Raw genomic sequence first — 22,955 nt, 5'->3', positions numbered from 1 at the left:
AGAATATTTCATACAAGGGTAGAAAAATTACAGAACTGAGTTCCCTAAGAACTCTGGGGTGCAATCCATCAGGCCCTGGAGCTTTGGTTACATTGAGTTTGTTTAATTTATCTTGGACCATATCTATAGTAAACCAGTTCAGTACATTACATGTGTTAGCTGCACTGGCCCCACCCACCTCTGTACTGGCCCTACCCACCACAGCTCCATCCTCTTTTGTGTATACAGAACTGAAGAACCCATTAAGTAACTCAGCTTTCTCCTGATCCCCAGTTATTAATTCCCCGTCACCATTATTTAGGGGTCCTACATGCTCTGACCTTGGTTTTTTTGCATTAATATATTTGAAGAATTTTTTGGGGTTTCTTTTGCTTTCTATAGCTACCTGCCTTTCATTGTGAATTTTTGCTGCTTTTATTACATTTTTACAGGTTTTGTTGACTTCTTTGTAATGTTTAAATGCTACAGCTGACCCCTCTGATTTATATTTTTTGAATGCCCCTTTTTTCTCATTTATAGCCCTTCTAACCTCGGTTGTAAGCCATGTGGGATTGGATTTTAACCGTTTATATTTGTTACCCATAGGAATATATTTGGCAGTACAGTTATTTAATGTGGATTTGAAGATTTCCCATTTATTAGCTGTATCAGTATGCGACAGCAGCCGCTCCCAGTCTATGCCCTGAAGTTCTGCCCTTAACCCAGGAAAATTGGCCCTTTTAAAATTAAGAGTTTTTGCCCTCCCAACATGTTTTTCTTTTCTACACTTTAAGCTAAAAGTCACTATATTGTGGTCACTATTACCCAGGTGTTCATGGACAGTGACATCCCCAACCAGCTCAGCGTTGTTAGAAATAACCAGATCCAACAAGGCATCACTTCTAGTTGGCTCCTCCACAAACTGGCCCAGAAAATTATCCCGCAGGAGGTTAAGAAATTCCCTCCCCTTTGTGGTTTTAGCTGAACCGTGACCCCAATCTATATCTATAGTTGTTAAAGGGGTTAACCAGACAACGTAACCAGTGTCGAGATTCCATGCGGAACCCCCCCACCCCACGTGGACTCGGCGCCGAATCCTGCCTTCTATTTGTTTGAATGGGAGGGCTTGCATGCCTCTGCTCAAAGAATTGACGTGTTCGTGCTGGGGGGGGGGGGTTCTGCACTGAATCTTTACGCCGTAGTGTGAACGGGGCCTAATGGTGCGTTTACACAGATAGATTTATCTGACAGATCTTTGAAGCCAAAACCAGGAACAGACTATAAACAGGGATCAGGTCATAAAGGAAAGACTGGGATCTATCCTCTTCAAATCCATTCCTGGCTTTGGCTTCCAAAATCTGTCAGATAAATCTTTCTGTGTAAACGCACCATTAGGCTCCTATTAGAAATTTTTAACAATTAACAACTAACAATAAACTATCGCAAACTAGATTCTTCATCATCAACATGAAATTGCTCACCATATTACACAGAACTATAGTCGTTAGTTACAATCATTACTACGATCATTACTACAATCGTTTACTCTACCTGATCCCAGCAAAAGAATGAACAATGTGCAATTACACTGAATGATTAGTGACCAAATATCGAATTACAGTTAACGACTGTGGAGTTACAACAAATAATTAGCGATGATTTTAGGGTCAGATCTAAATCAACGATCAACAACACGAACAATTTTTTGGTTGTTACTTGCAATTACACAGGAGATTTATCAGGCTCTGGCCGCTTGCTTCATTGTGTGCTATGAGAGCTCTGATGGGGGCGCATGCTGATGCGCCCGCATCAGAACACTGCGGCCGGAAAGATCATCTGGCCGGTACTGCAGTATCGGCCGGGATGATCTTTGCAGAGACCAGCCGTTCCATGACCCGGCGGGGTCACGAAACAGCCGGTCTTTCACGTAGTATGAACATAGCCTAAGGGTGCGTTCACACGTACAGGATCTACAGCAGATTTGATGGCGCAGATTTGAAGCTGCAGATTTGCTTTGAATCAGGGAAGGATTCAACAACTCCACTCGTAGGCACCTGTGAAAGGACCTGTCCGCCATGATAGGTGAAGGTGTTGTAGGAGTGAACAAAAAAAATTACAATTCTCCCGTTGCCTGGATGTATTACCTGGAGTGCACAACTGACTATATAGTCAGAAAGTTCACTTTACCTATAGGTTTTATTCTTTGAGTTTTTCTACAATAACGTTTTATGTTTGTAAGCCTTCGGCTTTCTGAACTTTTATGGGCCTTGACTACCACTGGGTAGTATTTTTTGTTTTATATATATATATATATATATATATATATATATATATATATATATATTAGAGACATTTGTACTGGGTCATTTCCTTTCAATAATTTGCCTTTGTATTATAGACCCAGGAAATGTTTATTTTTTTACTTATTGGGAAATATTACATAGTATGTATAGTCTCAACATTCAACTCAAGATGTAAAGTCTGGCAAACGTATATAGAAATAAATATATATAAAGTATTCTGTAATTGTGAGTCATATGTATTAGAATGATGAACATGAGCATTATTAACCTATGTGGTTTATGGAAGCAGGAAAGCAGGTGCATTAAGCAAGGAAAGGGGTTAATCTACCATAAGGTCACATTCCTGGTAGAATGTAGAAGTTGTGGAGGTGGTGGTGAGGGTATTGAAGGCATGGATCTTTGTTGCTTTTCAGCAGACAGGCCTGTAAGCTTTGCCGTTCAGATCTTTAATAAGCATACGAATGTAGTGACTAGGTGAACCTCATTAACTGAAGAGGGGGATAAGTGTCCCTGCACAGAACAGTCCAGAAAGGGTACTTGGCCCAAGCAGAACAAAGGCAAAACCTAAAGTTCAGCTGCATCTCACAGCCTCCCATAATACACCCACAGTCTGGAGATATTACAATGTCCAAACTACCGGAGTCTGCATTATTGTGACTAGTTTGGTCTAAATTCAGCCAAAAATGTGGTTGCTACACAAAAGGAATGGAGGAGGGGCAGGTGGCTTTCTCTGTCAGGGATTAAATTAAGATGGAGATTATGCTATTTATTGATATTGTTTACTAAACACCCTAAATATTTACAAATAGTAGCATTTAACCCTCTAGAGACTGCTAAATCTGTTGCTGAACACATAATAATTGAGAAGACAGATAGGTGACCCTTATTTTCACATTGTTAGAACATAGCCTAATACTGGTACAGAGATGGTAAGAATCCCAAATTTCTAAAATACGCAATAACAATGGAATAATGTAAGAAACAAAGACCAAATTCAAGACACAAATGGTACACACATTCAATAGTCATCAATACACCTTTTAATTTTGTTCTTATAGGTAATATGTGTTTTATTTCATTACTTACATTTCTTTCTTTAGCTTATTTTGTAGGAGAAAAAGATGCAAAAATACAAACAAGTGAAAAATTACAAAACAAAACACATGGCGTGAAAATAGCTATTCAAAGATGGAGGTAAACTAATGATATAATGATGCCAAGGCCATCACTGTATAGCTCTATAGGCTTGGCTGTAGCGGTTAGGATTTTACAAGATTTTATAGATTATTCTGGCATTGAGTACAAATAAGGTCATGTATCCATTAATTCATCTTTTATGACTAACACATCTAGTGGTTTGAGTTACTCCGCTCTACATTTGTTGATCTAATAGTTCATACAAGCTGATTGGCATGAGTATAGAGGGTAGTCATGTAATACAAGCAAATCGTAAGTGGAGATATATACAGATGTGTTCATATTAAAATTTTTACCTCTAGTCCATTGAGGAATAAAAGTATACTGCAAACTAAGATATAGGCATCTGTCTTAAATATATGGAAAGTATACAGAAAAACATGGATGTGTATGATATAATATGAGAAGTCCAGGTGGCAATATATTATCCATTACTCAATCAACTTAGAATGTACAAATATAGGCAATACGGATGGTTAGCAAAGCCTCTATTTACTAAAGGATTACCTCTTCTGGTCAGTAGCCATCATGTCCAAGTAGGATCGAGAGGATAAGCTTTGCAGCATGGAGGTCAACTGGGCACAAAAGAAAAGAATATACAAAAAATATATGCACAAATAAAGCATTTGTTATGCGGAACCTCGGCTACCAACATGATTTAAGTAGCTCTTGACACATGTAGTGTTACCAGATGGCCAAGAGCAAATGTAGTCCTCCACCGTGGCCTAAAGTGAAAGCAGTGAACTGGTTTCTTTTATTTAAAAAAAAAAAGTAATTTGGATGACTAATCTTCCCCAGCAATATTAGTGCAATTTCGACATGACGATAACAATAGTCATTTTAATAATAGGTATTCTAATAATAGGAACAAATTCTGGCCATGTTAGAATTTGGCCCTATCAGTAGAATACCGACCTGGTGTGTTTGTGACCCTATTTTGGGTGTAAAATATATCAATAGTATGACAAAAATATGTAGACTATGCACCGCCAATATTACAGGGTGCACAGGAGATGACAAGAATCTGGATAGTACCAACCAAAACGAAAGGAAAGGCCTGATATATATATATATATATATATATATATATATATATATATATATATACATACATACACACACACACACACACACACACACACTCACTCACTCACTGGCACACCGAACAAATAAAGAAGGAAATATGTATCTTTATTTCACATAAGTCAAACTAACAAATATCACACTGGGACATAAACAGTTAAAAACATCTAAAAAACACACAAAATACATCAAGGGATAAGCCCCAAGGACACTCTGATATATCAATAGGACTACTCTAAAGCTTGTATTTTCTTGAACCTTTGGTTCTCATTGCATGATGGGAGTTGTAGTTTTGCATCTCGAGAGCCACAGGTTGGGAAATACTACTGTAAACCATTACCTGCTAGTGAAACTATAAACCATTGATTCCCAACCTGTGGCCATCCAGTAATTGCAAAACTACTAGTTCATTTTACCCTGATATTCGCTGTCAGGGTATGATGAGCATTGTAGTTTTGCAATAGATAAACAGGAACAAGATGGGGAACACTGCTGTAAACCATCAATAGCCATATATTCTCGGGGGGGGGGGGAGGGGAATAACTTTGAAGTAGTTGTTGACCACCTTCTAGCATGTACAGCGTACTAGGAAGACATAAAGGAAAACAAATAAGGGTATTCATTTAAGCTTTGGTACTAGACTGTAATAAGAGAGACACCTCTGAAACATGGTTGTATCCTTAAAGTATTCATGGGATGAATGGTTACCTCCCATGTGTGTTTAGTAGACAGTGAGGAAGATCAAAAGTAGAAAACCTTAAGTAATGAAGACCACAATAAAGTTCATAATTCTTTCAGAATTCTTCTTTCTTCATTTGCTTTTGCTGTTATAAGGATCTATTGCTATTAGATACAATAATCCCACACCCAGTATTTAATATAAAACATTCATTTTCAGAGATATTTCACCATTACCCTCCCCTAAAATCTAAATATTTTTCTATATTCATTTCAATACGTATTATCCAGGGATTGGCCACCTAGCAGGAACTATCCCACCTGACATCAGTAAACTAGTTAAATGACGGCAGTAGCCATCTTTAGAAAATGTAATGTTTCCATGACGACACAATGCATCCCTTACCATAGGCCAAAAATTGGCTTAGTGATTAGCCAAGACTTTACATCTATTCACCGTACTGCTCAAGAACATGTTTAATTGCAGCATTGCCTTTGTTTTCATTTTCCAATTATAAAAACAGAGTTAGACCAAAAGCTCCATTTGGTATCTGGAGTATTTCTGTGTAATCGCTGAACAATTACATGTAGTGCGGTGACTAGGGATCTGAAATTGGGTTTAATTACTTTAGAAGCTATTTGTTAGGAAACTGATATTAGTGATAGCAAGTGGGCAAGATAGATATGATATAGATGGATGGATGGATAGATAGATATTAGATAGACAGATATATAGGAGATAGATAGATAGATACTCTCTCTCCTTTCTTTTCTATTTATTATCTATCCTTCTAATATCTACAGTATCTATGTCATATCTATCTACCTACCTATCATCTATATGTCCTGATATCTATCTATCTATCTATCTATCTATCTTCTTATTCATTTTTCTATCGATCAATTGTATATCAATATAAGAGATAGATATGAGGATAGATAGAAAAATAAATATGAGGACAGATAGATGATAGGTAGGTAGATAGATATGACAGATACTGTAGATATTAGAAGGATAGATAAATAGAAAACAAAGGATAGAGAGAGGATAGATAGAGATAGATAGATACTAGAAGGATAGATAAATAGGGAAAGAAGGAAGGAAGGAGAGAAAGTGGACAGATAGATAGATACTGTAGATACAAGAAAGAAAGAAAGAAAGAAAGAAAGAAAAAGAAAGAAAGAAAGAAAGAAAGAAAGAAAGAAAGAAAGAAAGAAAGAAAGAAAGAAAGAAAGAAAGAAAGAAAGAAAGAAAGAAAGAAAGAAAGGGTGATGACAATCTCTGTGCGCTATATAAATAGCTAAAACAGACAGATGGCTAGATAGAAAAGAGATATATGGATATGTTAGAATAGGAGATAGATAGAAAATAATAGATAGATAGATAGATAGGAGATAGATAAACAAATACCAATGTGAGTAATGACACTCGCTGCACCATGCGGCAGAATATGTTGTTACTATATATACACAAATAAATAAATACCTAAAATAGGAGGGAAAAAAGAAAAGAAAGCCATAAATTGGCATTCCAACAAAAGTGGTCTACTGAATTATATCGAAGTGTTGATAGCTACAATCCATACAATCCAAGTGTTCTCACTCTTATATAATGCAAACACAAATATTTACACATCATTTTTCTTTTAAAGAATAAAAAAGTAGTTAGACTTAGAAGGGCTGAACTATATGATGACCCAGATCTACCTCAGCAAGCAGTTTATCATTAAACACATTGTTAGTAAGCCAATCCTGGAATACAGAATATAGAATTGTCTAGTACTTGCAGATTCATTACTTGCTGAAATATTGGTTAAAGACAAAATATATATATATATATATATATATATATATATATATATATATATATATATATATTAGACACATTTATAACAGAAGTGTAATCACATTGGGGACATAACTGATAAGAAAATAATAGTCATAATATGTGTATTGGTATCTTCCCATAATAACAACGTTGCTTCAAATTCTTGAATTATATCTCAATATCTCATAGCTGGAAATTCATTGACACCCTGTTTATTTGTTCACCATGCAACTTTCTATTAGTTTCCTTAGAAACTGCCCAAACCCTTTCCCTAACACAAAGCGCACAATTCTCAAGAAAATGAGAAAAAAAGAGAAGTCAGTGCTTGACTTGAGCTGACGGCAGAACTGTATTCTTTCATTATATTTAATGTAATTATTCATTCTCTTTGGAGGTAGAGAATTTTAAAGACGTGTCCTTGGATATCTATAGTTTCCTTCATTTTTTTTTGTCTGTCGGATTGAACTCATACCATGAATAGTCATTAACGTTACTAGTACCTAATAATGAAACCCAATGACAATCCACCATGAAGAATATAGTACTAGATAGGACCAGTTCCTTGAGCTCTATGCTATTGTTAATAAGGTTCTGCACATTTTCTGGTAAAAACAAAATAGAGATATAGGTAGACAATATGATAACTTATATTTATTAGGTACAAACTTTGAGTCTCCGATTATTATTTAATCATAAAACAAATGACTTCTATGGTCTATAAAATATACTAATTTTATTTCATATATAGTTTATATATTTACACATAGAAGTATATACGCACTACATAAAAATAGAACATTGAAAACATTCATGTATTACATGTATAAATAATGGCTACATAGATATTAAATAGAAAGACTGAAAAGTACATAGATGGGTATAAGCGCTGCGGAATCTGATGGCGCTATACAAATAAATATATTATTATTCTGAGATGTAAGTTAAGATGGATAAATTCCATGCCGAACGTAAATCACAATAAAGTTAATAATACATATCTAAATGATAGATAGATAGATAGATAGATAGATAGATAGATAGATAGATAGATAGATAGTATAGTATAGTAGAGGCATTCATATTGCAACTAAATCCTTCACTGAGACTACATTTAGTGAATGGGTGAAAGAAGATGCATTGGCTTACTTTCTGCACCCTGGCTCTCAGGATCAGTGCTGTAATGTGATACAACAGGACATAAGGGATTTTACCTTCATACATACAGAGTGCACAAAAAGAAGATACATTGAAGCTATACTTACAGATGTATGGAGTCACAATAGGCTCCCATCCATGGAAGCTCCGCTAGCTTGTAGCATTGTTGAGCGGAGACCATGTGAAGAATACAGTTCAAGGTGCTTCCTATGGCACAGAAGGAAGGTGTTCATGAGGAAATATATGTATAATATATAACATAAAGATGGTGGGAGTCGAATGACAATGGAACTGCTTGTGAGATTTGTACAAGGCCCAATCTGGAACATATAAAGCTTTATGATCTCCTCAAATCAAAGAGTTAAACCCTTAATGGGTCGAACCATTGAGCTGTCTCCGTGGCACTTGGTAAAGTAGCTCTCAATATGACTCAGGCCTCCTGAGCACTCTCTGACCCTCTTATACATATCTACAGAACCCCTCATGTACAAAGATACAAATAATGAGAGCAACACACACCTTTTATTTCTAGTTTTAAGTAGCTAAGTGGGGGAAAAAAAATCTTGATTCTTACTTAGCTCATGAGGATCCATTAACCATATTTTACCGCATGCTTGTTACCGAGCACCTACGCCAGTCACATCCCCTTACAAAGTTGAACACATCCAGACAATAATATATTGTACTGAACTCAAAACACTATAAATATCCGTAATAACAAGAAATGTGCTGCCAAGGAGGAAGAATGATCTGATCTATTAAAATGTAGCCGTACCGCCAAAGCATGGGGGCACTGATACCTCTTCTATGTCTTCTATCAAATATACAGTGTCTCTAATATTAAATACATGAGTTGAAAGTAATATTTCTAAATATTATTTCTATATTATTGCTATTATTATTATTATTATTATTATACCCTTAAGGACGCTGCTGCTATGTATCTTGAAGGCAGTATACCATCTATAAGGGTCATGAAGTTTTCTTTCCTTAAGGTAACCTGAATAAAACAATTAAAATGAGAGTCAAGTACACAATGGATAAACAGCATAGAAATCAAAAGACTAGATGAATAGATAGATAGATAGATAGATAGATAGGAGACAGATATATTTTCTTTTTTTGCTTTATAAGGAAATTACATAGATTTTTTGTAGACTTTAATTATTTATACTGTGTTGCTAATAAAAACCCCTAATAAAAAGTTACTATATATATATATATATATCCTGCTGTCGTAAAAAAATTTATCTAATAGTTACAATTAAACATGAAGTGTATTGCCCAAAGTCACTTGATAGAGACATCTAATAATAGTTTATGTACAGCGGATACAATACAAGGATATTTTTCAGATGTTACAAGAAGACAATGGCAGGAATCTTAATGAATACATGTCATACTCCACTTTCCTTTGGCACTGCAGATAGGACTGTGCATAAGTTCTGGAGGAAAAAAAAATAAGGTGAAGACAGGATATCTTTATGACTGTGAAAGTGTCCTCAGCAAACACTGCATCGTATACAACTTGTTGCTTGTAGTCAGTGCCAATGCTTATTCATGAGACGTAACAATTTGGTGGCTAGCGTCAGGAAGAAATATGAAAACATACTTACATTTTCGGGGAGGTTGAATGTTCTTCTTGGTGTCTCAAAATACTTGAGATTCTGTACAAGGGTCCTTTCTTCTTCATGTTTCTGTTTCTCAGCAGGTAGAGATGTCAAACTATTTTACTATTACTAGGAGGTGTCTACTCTTGATTATTCATGGATGCTAAGAGTTATTTACATCCCTGGCCCAGGAATGTGCTTCCAGGAATGGCTTTAGCTGGTTTACATTAGTGTCTTCATTAGGAAAGTAACTGCATCTTTAGTCAATTATCTTGGAAATGTGTGAATGAGTATTGTGTGATGGTCTCCCTTTGCCCCTCCCAGGCCTCCCCCTTCCCTCCCACTTCAGTGAGTGTTGTAAACCTGGCTACAGGCTAAAATAAACCCGAGATAAGAGAGCTTAGGTCTCGCCTACTTTGTAAGGCGATCAATCGGATCTCAGGCGTCCTCCAAGCACTCTCTTACGTAGACAACATCCATAAGGAGAAAGAATTGACACTACACAAGGCTGATCAGATCACCAGTTTTTTACCTGCTTGGTTGCTGAACCATGTCGTTGAGCCCAAAGCATACTACACCTTTTTCAGTGACCGACATCCTGAGTCCCATTGAAGAAACCTACAAGAAGTTTGCTGGCATGGACAACACTGGTAACCTGAGCACCTCTCTAGGAGCCTATAGACAAACTCACGTCTCTCAGACAGGGATGCAGCAGCACTCCATGGGCCACAACGCCACCGTGACCACCACCTACCACATGCCACACAGTGTTTCCCAATTTTCACATGGTGCAATGGGTGGTTACTGCAATGGAAGCATTAGCAATATGGGAGATATCTCTACTTATCAAGATACCATGAGGAATAGCGCAGCAGCGACTGGATGGTATGGGGCCAACCCAGACCCTAGATATTCCACAAGTAAGTATTTTTTTCTTACATTGATCATATTATCTTTCACCATTATTTGTATAGTTAGTATATGTGATATTGATAACTAATGTATGAATGTTGAGATAAAGGTCAAGTGAAATGTTGGATGAAGACCTTGCAATGTCAACAAGCTAATCACATGTATGTCAGTTTCTAGATTTATGGGACCATCTACTGGTATGAACATGGCTGGGATGGGCACATTACAAGGTATAGCAGAAGCTGCCAAGTCAATGGCTCCTCTTCATGCAGCTCCTAGAAGGAAGAGAAGAGTCCTTTTCTCTCAGGCTCAAGTGTATGAGCTAGAAAGGAGGTTCAAGCAACAGAAGTATCTCTCAGCACCTGAAAGAGAGCACCTGGCAAGCATGATCCACCTTACTCCTACTCAAGTAAAGATCTGGTTCCAGAATCACAGGTATAAGATGAAAAGACAAGCAAAAGACAAGGTCACACAACAACTTCAGCAAGAAAGTAATCTGTGCCAACAACAATCACCTCGCCGAGTGGCAGTGCCCGTTCTTGTAAAAGATGGCAAGCCATGCCAGAACAGTTCCAATAGCTCAACAACTGGACAAGTAGCACAGCAACAGCAAAACACCTCCAACGGTGTACTGTCGTCTTCTAACAGCTCTGTACACCAGCACCAGAATCAACAGGTTAACTCTTTAAACCAAGCTCCTGATTTAGAAGAAATGTCTCCTAGCCCACAATCTCTCCATAATCAGGTGGCCAACATAGCACAAATGGACAACTCAAGTGTAGACTACAGCAATGGCATGGTCAATCCTGGAATGCTCTATGGAAGAACGTGGTGAGGTTAAAGCCCTGGGCATTTGGATGCACCTCCAGGTCAACAGCTACTGACCGTCTATGCTTTCCACTGGAAGTCTACACCTTCATGGAAACGGAAAAACTGATGAAATTTTTCCTCTTTACTGTAGACTGCAAAAACTGGCAATAGGGCAAAAAGACATCATACTTTGGTGCACATGTTTACCTGCAGACTACAGTGAGATTTTAGTGGAAAAAAAAAGGCAAAAATAAAATCCTGAAAAATGTAAAACAAAGAACAGTTTATATTTTTCTTATGACGAGAAACTAATAACGTGACAATATTTAATTGACACAACTACTCAGTCAACAGGACTCCTTCAGCTGAATACAGGACAAACTGACCAGGCTGTTACTATGTGTTTAACAAACTTTTCAAGGATAGTATTTTATAGACATCCTCTTTACAGTATTTTATAGATTTTTTTTTTATTGTTCTTGTTTTCGGACGTTATGTGTACAATGAAATAATACAAGTGTAATAATATTTATAGAAAATTCTGTAAAGTAGCTGCAATGTATTCCTGAGTATTGTATATTTTATTTTATTTTTACATATCTTAGTATTTTACATACTTCATGTAAAAAAAACAAAGTCAAAAAGTTTCAAAACCCAAATCTTTTTTTCTTCATAATAGAGTAATTTAATACCCAGCAATTGTAGGACTGCATTTTCATATGAAAACGGTTAATTGGTTAATTAATTTTTTCTTTGAGCACTCATTGGATTTGTCCTGTATTTATTATGATTTTTGACAATTCTGCGTTGGTTTTAATGACTTCCATTGGTTGGATTTGTTTTGTAAATGTTTGACATGTTGTTGCCAACAAGGAAAATTAAATCTAATTATTAAGACACAGCTAAATAATAATTTAATAAAAAACACAACAACTAACTTTAAGCGCATGTCTAATGATTGTGTTGGTGCAACGGGTAATTTCAGTTCAATAACATGCATTGTATTTTCACATTGACAATGCTTTCTTGAGTTATAGAGCAAATCAACTCATGTTTTTGACATATGTGGAAAATCGCCAATCTGTTCAAGGTGCAAAGTCTGATTAATGCAATATATAAACACACATATATATATATATATATATATATATATATGCGCATGTCCACATATAACCCAACTATGGATTAGCTGCCACATGTATTAGAATGATGGTCATAGATGATAATTAACCTTTGAGGTTTATGGGAGCCGGAAAGCAGGTGCAGTAAACAAGGAAAGGGGTTAATCTACTAAAAGAACACATTCCTGGTAGAATGTAGAAGTAGTTGTGGTGGTGGGGGTATTGAAGGCATGGATCTTTGTTGCTTTTCAGCAGACAGGCCTGTAAGCTTTGCCGTTCAGATCTTTAATAAGCATACGAATGTAGTGACTAGGTGAACCTCATTAACTGAAGAGGGGGATAAGTGTCCCTGCACAGAACAGTCCAGAAAGGGTACTTGGCCCAAGCAGAACAAAGGCAAAACCTAAAGTTCAGCTGCATCTCACAGCCTCCCATAATACACCCACAGTCTGGAGATATTACAATGTCCAAACTACCGGAGTCTGCATTATTGTGACTAGTATGGTCTAAATTCAACTAAAAAATGTTGTTGCTACACAAAAGGAAAGAGGGGGGCAGGTAGCGGTCTCTGTCATAGTAGTAATTAAAATGGAAATTCTATATAGTTTCTATAAATTCAATGGTATAGTTTAACCACCTGTTTTTTGTTTTGTGGTCACTGAACATGATATCTGAGCAGTAGGTAACTACTACACATACATAGATAAGCTTTAATTTAACATTCTATAGCGATATGTATATATTCTACAGCATGTCAAGTTCTAAGCTTTACTGTATGGAAAATTTATAAGAATAAATGGGATTACCATCTAGACAATATAAACTTGTTAGGATTGAGGGGGCTCCAACCTTTAAAACAACTTCCATAAATAAAAGCATAAAAATAATGGCCAAAATTAGAATCATTCACATATTGAGGATCCAACATTATTCATTTTGTTATTTCAGATAAAATTAGCTTCATTCTAAATATAACATTTATGTAATGTTTTGATCAGGAAACATAGTAAAACTATAAAGAAAATAAATCCCTAGATAGTAGGGTTTGCTCCATGTAAATATAACTAAAACTGTGGAACTTCGAGATTTAACAGCTTGTAATATTAGATCTTATAAATATAATGTACTGCTGTAAAAGGTGCTGTACTCCTCTATCATGACTGTAAGAGCTACACTCACTTACATTTGTAATAGTTAAAAAAGGAGCAATGCTTTTTATGGTGTAATAGAGTACAACACACTTATTAACCTAAGGTAGTCAATACTTTGTATACAGAGGATATCAGTTTCATAATAAACCATAGAGATATGTATATGGATACATGACTATAGTCCTAAAATATTTTTGGTATTAGGTTTTCCAAAACATACACAAGTATTATATAAATACAGGACGGCCATTTAGGGAAGTAACGTCCGCCATTTAATCATGGAATTTTGCAACTATTAGAAGTTTTGCTGTTTGTAAAGCCTGTATTTAGCAAATGATTATCTCCCCGCCAGTACCCTTTTGCATCCATGTTGGGTTGAGGATAAGGTTTATGTTTAAGGTGGATGTTGTCTGAATAAATATTAAAAGATATGTTAACCTGGTGTAGATTATAAAGTGTCAGCAGGTGATATATTCTTGCAGAAAGAGGGTGTCACAGATCATTATGTCAGGAAGTGCTCTTGCCTGTGGCAGACGTTGACCGTTTCCACAGTTATTCAAAATCTTATCGATCAGAAATCTCCTTTACTGTTCAAGTTGAGGTTTTGTATATGCGAGCACCACTCTAAAATTATAAATACATTCAGCCCAGTTGTAAGATAATCCAACATGGTGACTGTGGTGTAAGTGTTGTATAATTTAAGGAAAGGGATACATTATAGGATATTTGCCTTTCTTACCAAGTCATCAATAACTGAAAACACATCAAATCTACTTTTAAAATCAAAGTCCTCAAAGTAAGGATGCCTTTACACATTGTCTTATATTTATCTGAGATATTTATCTGACAGATTTTTAAAGCCAAATCCAGGGGTGGATTTGAAAAGGAGAAATCTCAGTATTTCCTTTATGAGCTGTTCTATGTTTATAGTCTGTTTCTGGCTTTTGCTCTCAAAATCTTACAGGAAAATCTCTGTGTAAAGGCACCACAAGTATTAGCCCTGATGCCCCACCAAGTTCGGCTACCAGTCCTTTCCAATCTAATGGATAAACATCTCTTTATACATAAGGTAACCATAAGGCACAGGATCAGAAAATTCTACATGCCAATCTATTGTTTATTTGAGACCCAATTCTTAAAATAATTTAGGATTATTTTGTAACCAAACAAATCTACGTCTGTCCCAAATTTCTAAGATCCTGACAAGAATAATTTTGGACTTTGGACTGGAAGATATTATGAACTAGTGTTGAGTGGGCATGCAGAACTGTTTGAGCTTAGCAACGTTCTCAGAACCCTCGGCATTTAACTCCCAGTGCCTTGAGAAGTTGAATCCCACCCTCCAACTTGTCCAGTCACCGTGAATCAAATGCCGAGGGTTCGGAGAATGTTGCCAAATCCTAACAATATGGCAAGTCCGCTTAACAATTCTAGGAACCTAAATAAAAAAAATGGAAAAATTTGAATTGAGATATTGGATTCCAGCTAAATGTTACAGGAAAGTTTTCATGGTCTTAAGTCTTATTAAAATAAACATAACTTTTATTTTAGTTAACTGTGAAAGTAACCCTAAAACTCCAAATTCAGGCAGGTTTTAGGTCTAAGGAAAAAAAAAAGCAGGGTTTTATGGTTTAGCTCTAAGGACACATCCACAGTGGCGGTGTAGAAAGTTTCTATGGGTAAAATTACATCAGTCTCCAGCAATACACAGGATACATATTTTTTGCCATTTCCTTTGAATAAACTGCTGCCATAAGTGTTAAATTTTAAAGCACTGAATGTTCCTTATTATAGGATAACATTACTCATAATAAAATGTGCACAAATCATTAGTGTGCAGTACTTAAAGACTTTTTCTTAAATTTTGAAAAATTAAATATTTGATAATGGAATTTGTATTCAAATATCCAGATGGTGAGCTAATGTATAACCTTATATGAAGCCTATACATTTCAAATGAGAATTGTTGAATGCAATAAAGTATATTTATATAGATAGGTAGATAGTAAGGTAGATAGTAGGATTGAGAAAGTGCAAACAAAAACCACACCAGACATAAGTGCAGTGCTAAGAGATACAAAAGTATAGGTTTATTTGGTCTGAATGTATGACGTGATGTTGTAGTATTAAGACAAGATAAATCATAGCCATGATATTATATTTTTTCTTTAAACAATCAGTTTTTACGTATTCTAATGAATTTTACAGATGTGTGCACAGTTTACTATAACATACAAAAAACAGGATCTGAAAAACTTCACTGGTGAACTGTGACTAAACATTCATATAAAATAAAAGAAAATGACATAATGCAAGGGAAAAAAAACAGGACGCTGCAACTTCCATGAGTCTCATATCTTTATAAAATTCATTTACGAAGAAAACAAAATATAAGACAAGGAAACGCTGCTGAAATAAGATATGCAGGATATTTTTTTTTCCTTTAAAACATTTCACACATTTAGCTACAAAATAAAAAAAACAAAAAAACTTTTCATTAAAATAGGTCAGGCTCTTTGGGACCTCTGCCCATGCTGCATGATGCCCTGTCACACAAAGGTTAAAAGCCAGGTTTATACAACCTTTCAGATTGGCCACATGGAGTGGCCAACAATAAAAATTCGTAGAAATGCATTCTTTTAAGAAAAAAAAAAAACAAAAACAAAAAACCAAGACTGGAAACACGACACAATGGAATCAAAATCAATCCGCCTGCACAAAATAAAAGCACATTTACACAGTATTTTTTAATAAATCGTATCAAACAGTCTACCAGCAGAAGGACTTAAAAATAAGAAGTCCTTAAAAAAAAAAAAAAAAAAAATTTAGTTCCAGTTGTATCTTCCCGACGGACGCGGCATTGGGTAACTTCTCCCTTGGTTGTAATTCTGAAAAACACACAAAATAAGAAGAGTTTGTTTACAGGATTAAAATACACAATAGCAAAAAGCTTTATTCGGACAAGCCGTACCCTAACAATGATTTCATAACAAAAGCGACGAGGCAGAACTAATCAGAAGTTACAATATGCTCAGAACATCTCTAAACACTGCGTAAAAAGGGGAGATTTGTTCGACAAGCATTGTCGGCCAATAAACACAATAGTACATGGTCACAGAAAAACTACAATGGAGACCTCAGCAGATCTACTACATCCACTTAAAGGGAAACCAATGTACGAACAATCGCTCTGTTTCTAGGAGAAGATGTACAATACAGTTGCATATAATTGACTTAACATACGCTAAATTACATTAAAACCGGATAGGACTAGCTAAACTAAAGCCCTGGAAATGTTTTTAGTTACCTGCCGGTTCCTGTCATCTCTAGGTCGCTGGTAGTAATTGCTCGGTCCACCTTGTTGGTTTGGATACTGGTGATGCGGATTCTGCATGAGTCCATAGTTTCTAAAATAGATAGATATGGGTCAACCACAAATTATTTCTAACCCTAATTACTATTTAATACAGCTAGCAATGCTTTCGTTTAGTTCAGTTGTGTGTGTGTCCTTCCTTCTGAACACTAGATTTCCAAGTCAAAGTGCATTATCCAAAGGGTAAACATAAGCAACACCAGAGAATGCTTTTTTTTCCCCCTGAAGTCCAGACCCTCTAAGGCTTGCCATTCTTTTGAGTTAATTGCAGATTGCAAATGAATTCTTACAGCAAAGAACGCTGAATCTAGGGTAGGGTCCTTGTCAGATTTTTTTTTTTCCCATCCATTATTCTCTGCAATATGTCAGAAGGTCTGATCAGGCAAAAAAAAAAAAAAACCTTTCCAAGTTCTATTGATGTGGTTTTCAATTGACCGCCGTGACCTAGCAACATCAGCACTAATTGGCATAGACTGACATTTGGTTTACAGTTTATATGGGAACACAAATTCAACATCTATTATGATCTAGATGGGCATCCCATATTACGAACAGCAACAAATTTTTTAATTGCCTTGGTGTAGCAACCCAATTCAAAGACCATTGGCGGACTTGTACCTGCATGCATATACACCAGTCACACCAGAGGTGGATGAACTGAAAAATCTGACTTTTCGCAATGAGGTTGGTGGAGAAATAAACCCTTATTAAACAGCCACCGGACAGGAAAAAAATGTAACACGGAATGTAAGTGTCCAACTGGTAGTATAGGCTATAGGTACGTAATTCAGAAAATTGCTACAGTCCAAGTCTTATTTACTCCTTGCGGTTTAAAATGAGTTCATTAGAAGTTTTACAATGGAGACAGACAAGTAGGGACCTTTACAAACTTCTGTGTTTTGTCAGTGAACATATGTATAACATCCCTCATTATTAAATCAAGTCACATTCATTCCATTGCACGGTACTTATTAGTCTGTGGATTCTATAATCCTTCAAGACCCTTTTGCTTTTAATTCAGTTGAGTCTTAAGTAGTTAAAGAAACTGTTTTCAGTGGCAACTAATAACTACTGACCTACAGTGACACTGGCCTACAATGGGCTTGTCAGCCTTGAAAAAGTTGCACCAAAGAAGTTGATTAGAACTTCAAGAGGTTTGTAGCAAGAATCAATAGCGGGTCTGTACTAACACGACGGTTCCAGCATGGAGCTTAGGACGTGGGACATTAGTTATGCCTCGTTAATTTCCATGCAGCTTCTCAAAGGAAATTTGTTTAGCCTATCTTACAGCCAAATCTTTGTTCAGCTTCAAAACTTAGCTATCGATATCCGACAACTGAGAGTCGTTTCTATGGGATGTCCATGGCAAAGCGTTGCCATTGGAAGCCTGTTTTTTGTCAGGTCTCTTAGTTAAAGTGCTACATGAACCTTACCTTTGCGGAGGTGGCTGGCTATAAAGAGGTGGACGATTTGACCATGAATTTGGTGCTCTAGGATCTATAAGAAGAAGGAAAACAAACAGTTAGTAGAATGCAAAATGTATGGACAATACACAGTTATAAAGACAAATGTGGCCCTTGCATTAGCCACAGGCTGTTTTACCCTCCGGCCTATCCTTAATAAAAATCACGTGTCACAGTACCACTCTTACCCTCAACAACTGACCATATTATGCTAATATTGGTGGTGGTGGGGGTTGTAGTTAGAGAAACAACTTATTCAAGCTAAATATATGAAGAAAACAGAAAAAAGGAGGGGGGCAGGTTCCCTTACACCCCTTCACCATCTACAAATTCACCCCTTCACCATCTACAAATTAAAAGGAAATTAAGCTTTTTTTTGGCAAGGAAGATCTCTGTTCTACAAGACATTAAGGGGTATGCCTAGGTTTCATTTGTAGAATAGAGGTCAGATATCTGGTTCAGATACAAATCATCTTCGGGCAGAGCGTGAGTGTATGTGAGCTGGAGGACCACCCACTCTTTCCTTTGTTTCAGACAATACTACAGTAGAAACCTAGCCACAACAAAACAGGCAATTAGATGGATGCTCTTCTTCTAAACAAGATTGGCCAGTGCACAGCATGAAAGGCTTCTAATCAATAGATACTCATTCAGTACACAGCACTCCAGAAATTGTGGAGCTTGCAAATCTTTGGCCTTCAGTGAGATCATCATTGTTTAAGTGAGACCTAATTATAAAGGCCCAGACAAGTACCTTGGTCCCTAATCGATATAGCCATTTTGGCCTTGTGCACTAAAAATATTGTAGAATTGTGACAAATATATCTACATTTATTACTCTCTAGATACATATACACAAGTATCAATGTGTGTGTGTGTGTGTGTTTGTGTGTGTATTTGAACAATGTTTGTTTCACCTCCCTTGACATACTATGCAATTTTAAGACAATTGTTATGTATCCAGTTAGTATGTGCACAATACTAAGTGAAAACTAATTTCTGGCTGACACTGCAGCATAACCACTGCTTACCTGAATGACCTTAGCAGTAGTACCAGACACGGCCCCATGCATAAGGGCAGGGCCATGTTAAATTAAGCAGTAGGGAATCTATCAGCTCTATATCCAGCTGAAAGGGAGATAAAACAAGTGGCAAGGGAGATAAAGTGGCTGATGGGTGTTATAAAATTGTGTTTTCCTTCCAAGCTTAAAGGGGTTATCCAGTGCTACAAAAACATGGCCACTTTCTTTTAGAGACAACAAGACTCTGTCTCCAGCTCAGGTGTGGTTTGCAATTAAGCTCCATTCACTTCAATGGAACTGAGCAGCAAAACCCCACCCAAGCTGGAGACAAGAGTGGAACTGTATTTGGAAGAAAGTGGCCATGTTTTTGTAGCGCTGGATAACCCCTTCAATAGTCATAAAGGGAGTAGTGAGCTGCAACACGCATGCTTAAACCACCCCCTCCCACCCTCGAGTGATATACAGCAAGGATAGGGAACCTTGGCTCTCTTGCAGTTGCAAAACTACAACTCCCATGATGACTGGACAGCCAAAGCTAGTAGTTATGCAACAGCTGGAGAGCCTTTGTTCTCTACCCCTGATATACAGGGTTTGGGGTCCAGGACTGAGCCTTGTGCATCATTCATGCAGGCTAAGGAGAGGGTGTGCATGCTGCAGCTCAGCACAGACTGACACTTAAAGTGTAACTGTCATTTCAGGGTCATTTCTCTGAAAACATTAAATATCAACAGTATAAGCGATTTTAAGAAACTTTGTAATAGGTTTTATAAACCAAAAGAGTTTCCTTCTGGACTGAAAAAGCAATCTCCCAGCCTCCCCCCTCACATCAAATGAAGCAGGATTTCTGTCTCCATTATGTGGCTATGGAGAGGGGAGGGGCTGTTAGGAGTGACTGAGCACGGAGGATTTCTGCAAAGCACAACACCCTGCAATCTTCTTCTCAGTAAGATAAGCACTGACCTTTCTGACACCTGAATTTAGCGTTTTAGGTGCCCAGAGAGTCTACAAAGAGCTGACCTTCACGTCACCTCTTCCTGCTCCCTCATCTCCCTCGGCCCCTCCCCCCTTCATAGGCTTACAATGGAGAGAGCAGAACCCGTCTTCACTGGCTTCTCTGTAATGAAGACGTGTTTGCCTGATAATGAACAGATAAGAAGTCAGGGGGGAGGCTGGGAGATTGCTTCTTGAGTACAGAAGGAGGCTTTTTTGGCTGATGAAACCTATTACAGAGTTTCTTAAAATCGCTTATACTACTGATTTCTGCAATAAAAAAAAACATGACAGTTACGCTTTAAGCTTGGGAAGAAAAATATATTTTATAACTCTGCAGACAGCTATAATCTAAGAGACAGATATTGCTTGTTTTATCAGCTGTCTGTCCTCGTCTGCAGCTCAGAGCATAAAACAGGGCTAACTTTTTCCTTTTTACTACTAAAAACTCAGAAAGACTTTGGGATCTCTGGGTTGCTACATTGTTTTCTAGCCCCAAGACCTCCACTGCAAAATGTTTCTAGTCAGAAAGAAAATATTCACCTTTGTGCATAGTTAACAGAGACATGAGCATCAGCTCGCTGTTCATGTAGTTCCGTAAGCTTTTAATATTCCCAATATAAGCTGTTGGGCCTCCCACTGACTGAAACATCACTTGTGCACTAATGAACCCTGACCTCTGCATGGAGTCCCACATATTTTTACTTGCAGGCACTCTGAGAATGCAGGCTGGGGGTCATCAATGCAGATGTGATGAAGTAGAAACACCCTGTGTCATGGTGCTTAAAGGGAACCAATCACGCCGAAATTGCCCCCATTGATAAGGAAGCGTGCTGGTACATCAGCCAGCACGCTTCCCAAACATCCCCCCTGTCCCCTCCGTCCCCTCTTTTATTAGCCCGTAATCTTACTTTTGTGATGTCCCGCACCGTATGCTAATCAGCCCCAAGTAGTCAAGGTGGGCTGAACTAGTCAAGGTGGGCTGTACTAGTCACGGTCCTGGGCGCTGTAATCTTCGCTCCACCGACGTCATCTCTGGCCCGCGTTCACGTGCGGAAGACGTCTACGTTGGAACGCAAGCGCCGCCGACGTCTTCCGCACGCCGTGCACGCGCAGTACGTCAGCGTCTTCTCCCGCCGTACTGTGCATGCGCGGCATGCGAAAGACGCGGCGCGCCGCCGACGTGAACGCGGGCCAGAAATGACGTCGGCGGAGCGAAGGTCTTTGAATCACGCCCCTCTGGGCGTGATTACAGCGCCCAGGACCGTGACTAGTACAGCCCACCTTGACTAGTTCAGCCCACCTTGACTACTTGGGGCTGATTAGCATACGGCGCGGGACATCACAAAAGTAAGATTACGGGCTAACAAAAGAGGGGACGGAGGGGACAGGGGGATGTTTGGGAAGCGTGCTGGCTGATGTACCAGCACGCTTCCTTATCAATGGGGGCAATTTCGGCGTGATTGGTTCCCTTTAACTCTTTGTGCTGCAGAAACTAAGTGACAAAAAGTTCACTTACATGCTGCAACACAGAAAGGGTTAAAGAGCAGGACACAGGACATTTTTGCTTCATCCCTCCTGCACTGATGACCTCCACAGGTAAGTTCGGCAAGTGTCGCCGCCATCCATGCTCTGAGGCGGGGGGCAGTGCTCAGCCATTGGGTGCTGTGCATATGTTTTTAACCATAAGGGCGCATAATAAGCCCTTATGGTTAAATACAGTGAACCAACCAGCCATTGGCACCCTGCCCTGCCAGTCACTCTGCCTCTGGCCACAAGAGGCCGCTTTCTCCTACAGCTCCCCAATCCAGGAATGACAGAAGAGACTTCGTGGATGAGCTAACAACCGGTGGGGTGGGCGCTACCTATATGGATGCACACAGGGGCCTAACTACCAGGGCTGTGGAGTCTGTATACCACAGCTCCGACTCTGACTCCTGAATTTTATCAGGCACCGACTCCAGCTCCTTCATAAATGGCCAGACAGACACGAGGGGGGGGTATTCTTCAAACTCGTGTAAAGTAAAACTGGCTTAGCAGCTCTTCTTCGTAATGGCCTACATGATCCTGGGAGTGAATAAGGCAAAGAAATAAAGCACAATCTCCTCTTTGATTGAGCAGCGGATGCAGTTAGCCTCCAGCCACCACGTCCTAAAGAACTCATTACAAACTACTTCCCATACACAAACGGCTAACAATGCCAGATAGCTGTGAAGTAGTGGTCAGACATAGGCTCAGATTTATCAGCTCTGTCAGTGTCTGCGATCCTCAATCATGGCA

General features: G+C 38.0%; 2 protein-coding genes across 3 annotated transcripts in view; one reads left to right on the top strand and one right to left on the bottom strand.

The window, feature by feature from the left end:
* Nucleotides 1-10,383: 10,383 nt before the first annotated feature.
* NKX2-4 (NK2 homeobox 4) lies at nt 10,384-11,580 on the top strand. Of its 2 annotated transcripts, XM_069955012.1 has the most exons (3): nt 10,384-10,753; nt 10,916-11,371; nt 11,441-11,580. In XM_069955012.1, exons 1-3 carry the CDS (start codon nt 10,384-10,386, stop codon nt 11,578-11,580), a joined length of 966 nt encoding a protein of 321 aa, XP_069811113.1. The 2 variants fall into 2 exon arrangements, with proteins under 2 accessions (XP_069811113.1, XP_069811112.1); XM_069955011.1 differs by having other exon boundaries at nt 10,916-11,580.
* A 4,307-nt stretch (nt 11,581-15,887) lies between these two features.
* XRN2 (5'-3' exoribonuclease 2) overlaps nt 15,888-22,955 on the bottom strand; it is a 53,239-nt gene continuing 46,171 nt past the window's right edge. The window contains exons 28-30 of the mRNA XM_069954863.1: nt 18,634-18,697; nt 17,135-17,234; nt 15,888-16,715 (exon numbers count right to left, since the gene is read on the bottom strand). Of these exons, the coding sequence (XP_069810964.1) occupies nt 16,653-16,715; nt 17,135-17,234; nt 18,634-18,697 (227 nt within the window). The 3' untranslated portion in view covers nt 15,888-16,652. The remainder of the gene's footprint in view (nt 16,716-17,134; nt 17,235-18,633; nt 18,698-22,955) is intronic.

The sequence above is a fragment of the Dendropsophus ebraccatus genome, chromosome 15 (assembly GCF_027789765.1).
Source record: "Dendropsophus ebraccatus isolate aDenEbr1 chromosome 15, aDenEbr1.pat, whole genome shotgun sequence".
In the NCBI taxonomy this organism is placed as follows: Eukaryota; Metazoa; Chordata; class Amphibia; order Anura; family Hylidae; genus Dendropsophus; species Dendropsophus ebraccatus.
The sequence above is the reverse complement of the archived record's forward strand: the minus strand, read 5'-3'. Positions and strand labels throughout refer to the sequence as shown.

Excerpts from the sequence above, each read along its gene's own strand:
- NKX2-4 (XM_069955011.1), top strand. The coding sequence starts at position 10,384 with ATGTCGTTGAGCCCAAAGCATACTACACCTTTTTCAGTGACCGACATC. Across the intron at positions 10,754-10,915 it reads AGACCCTAGATATTCCACAA|TTTCTAGATTTATGGGACCA; the intron begins GTAAGTATTTTT and ends CATGTATGTCAG.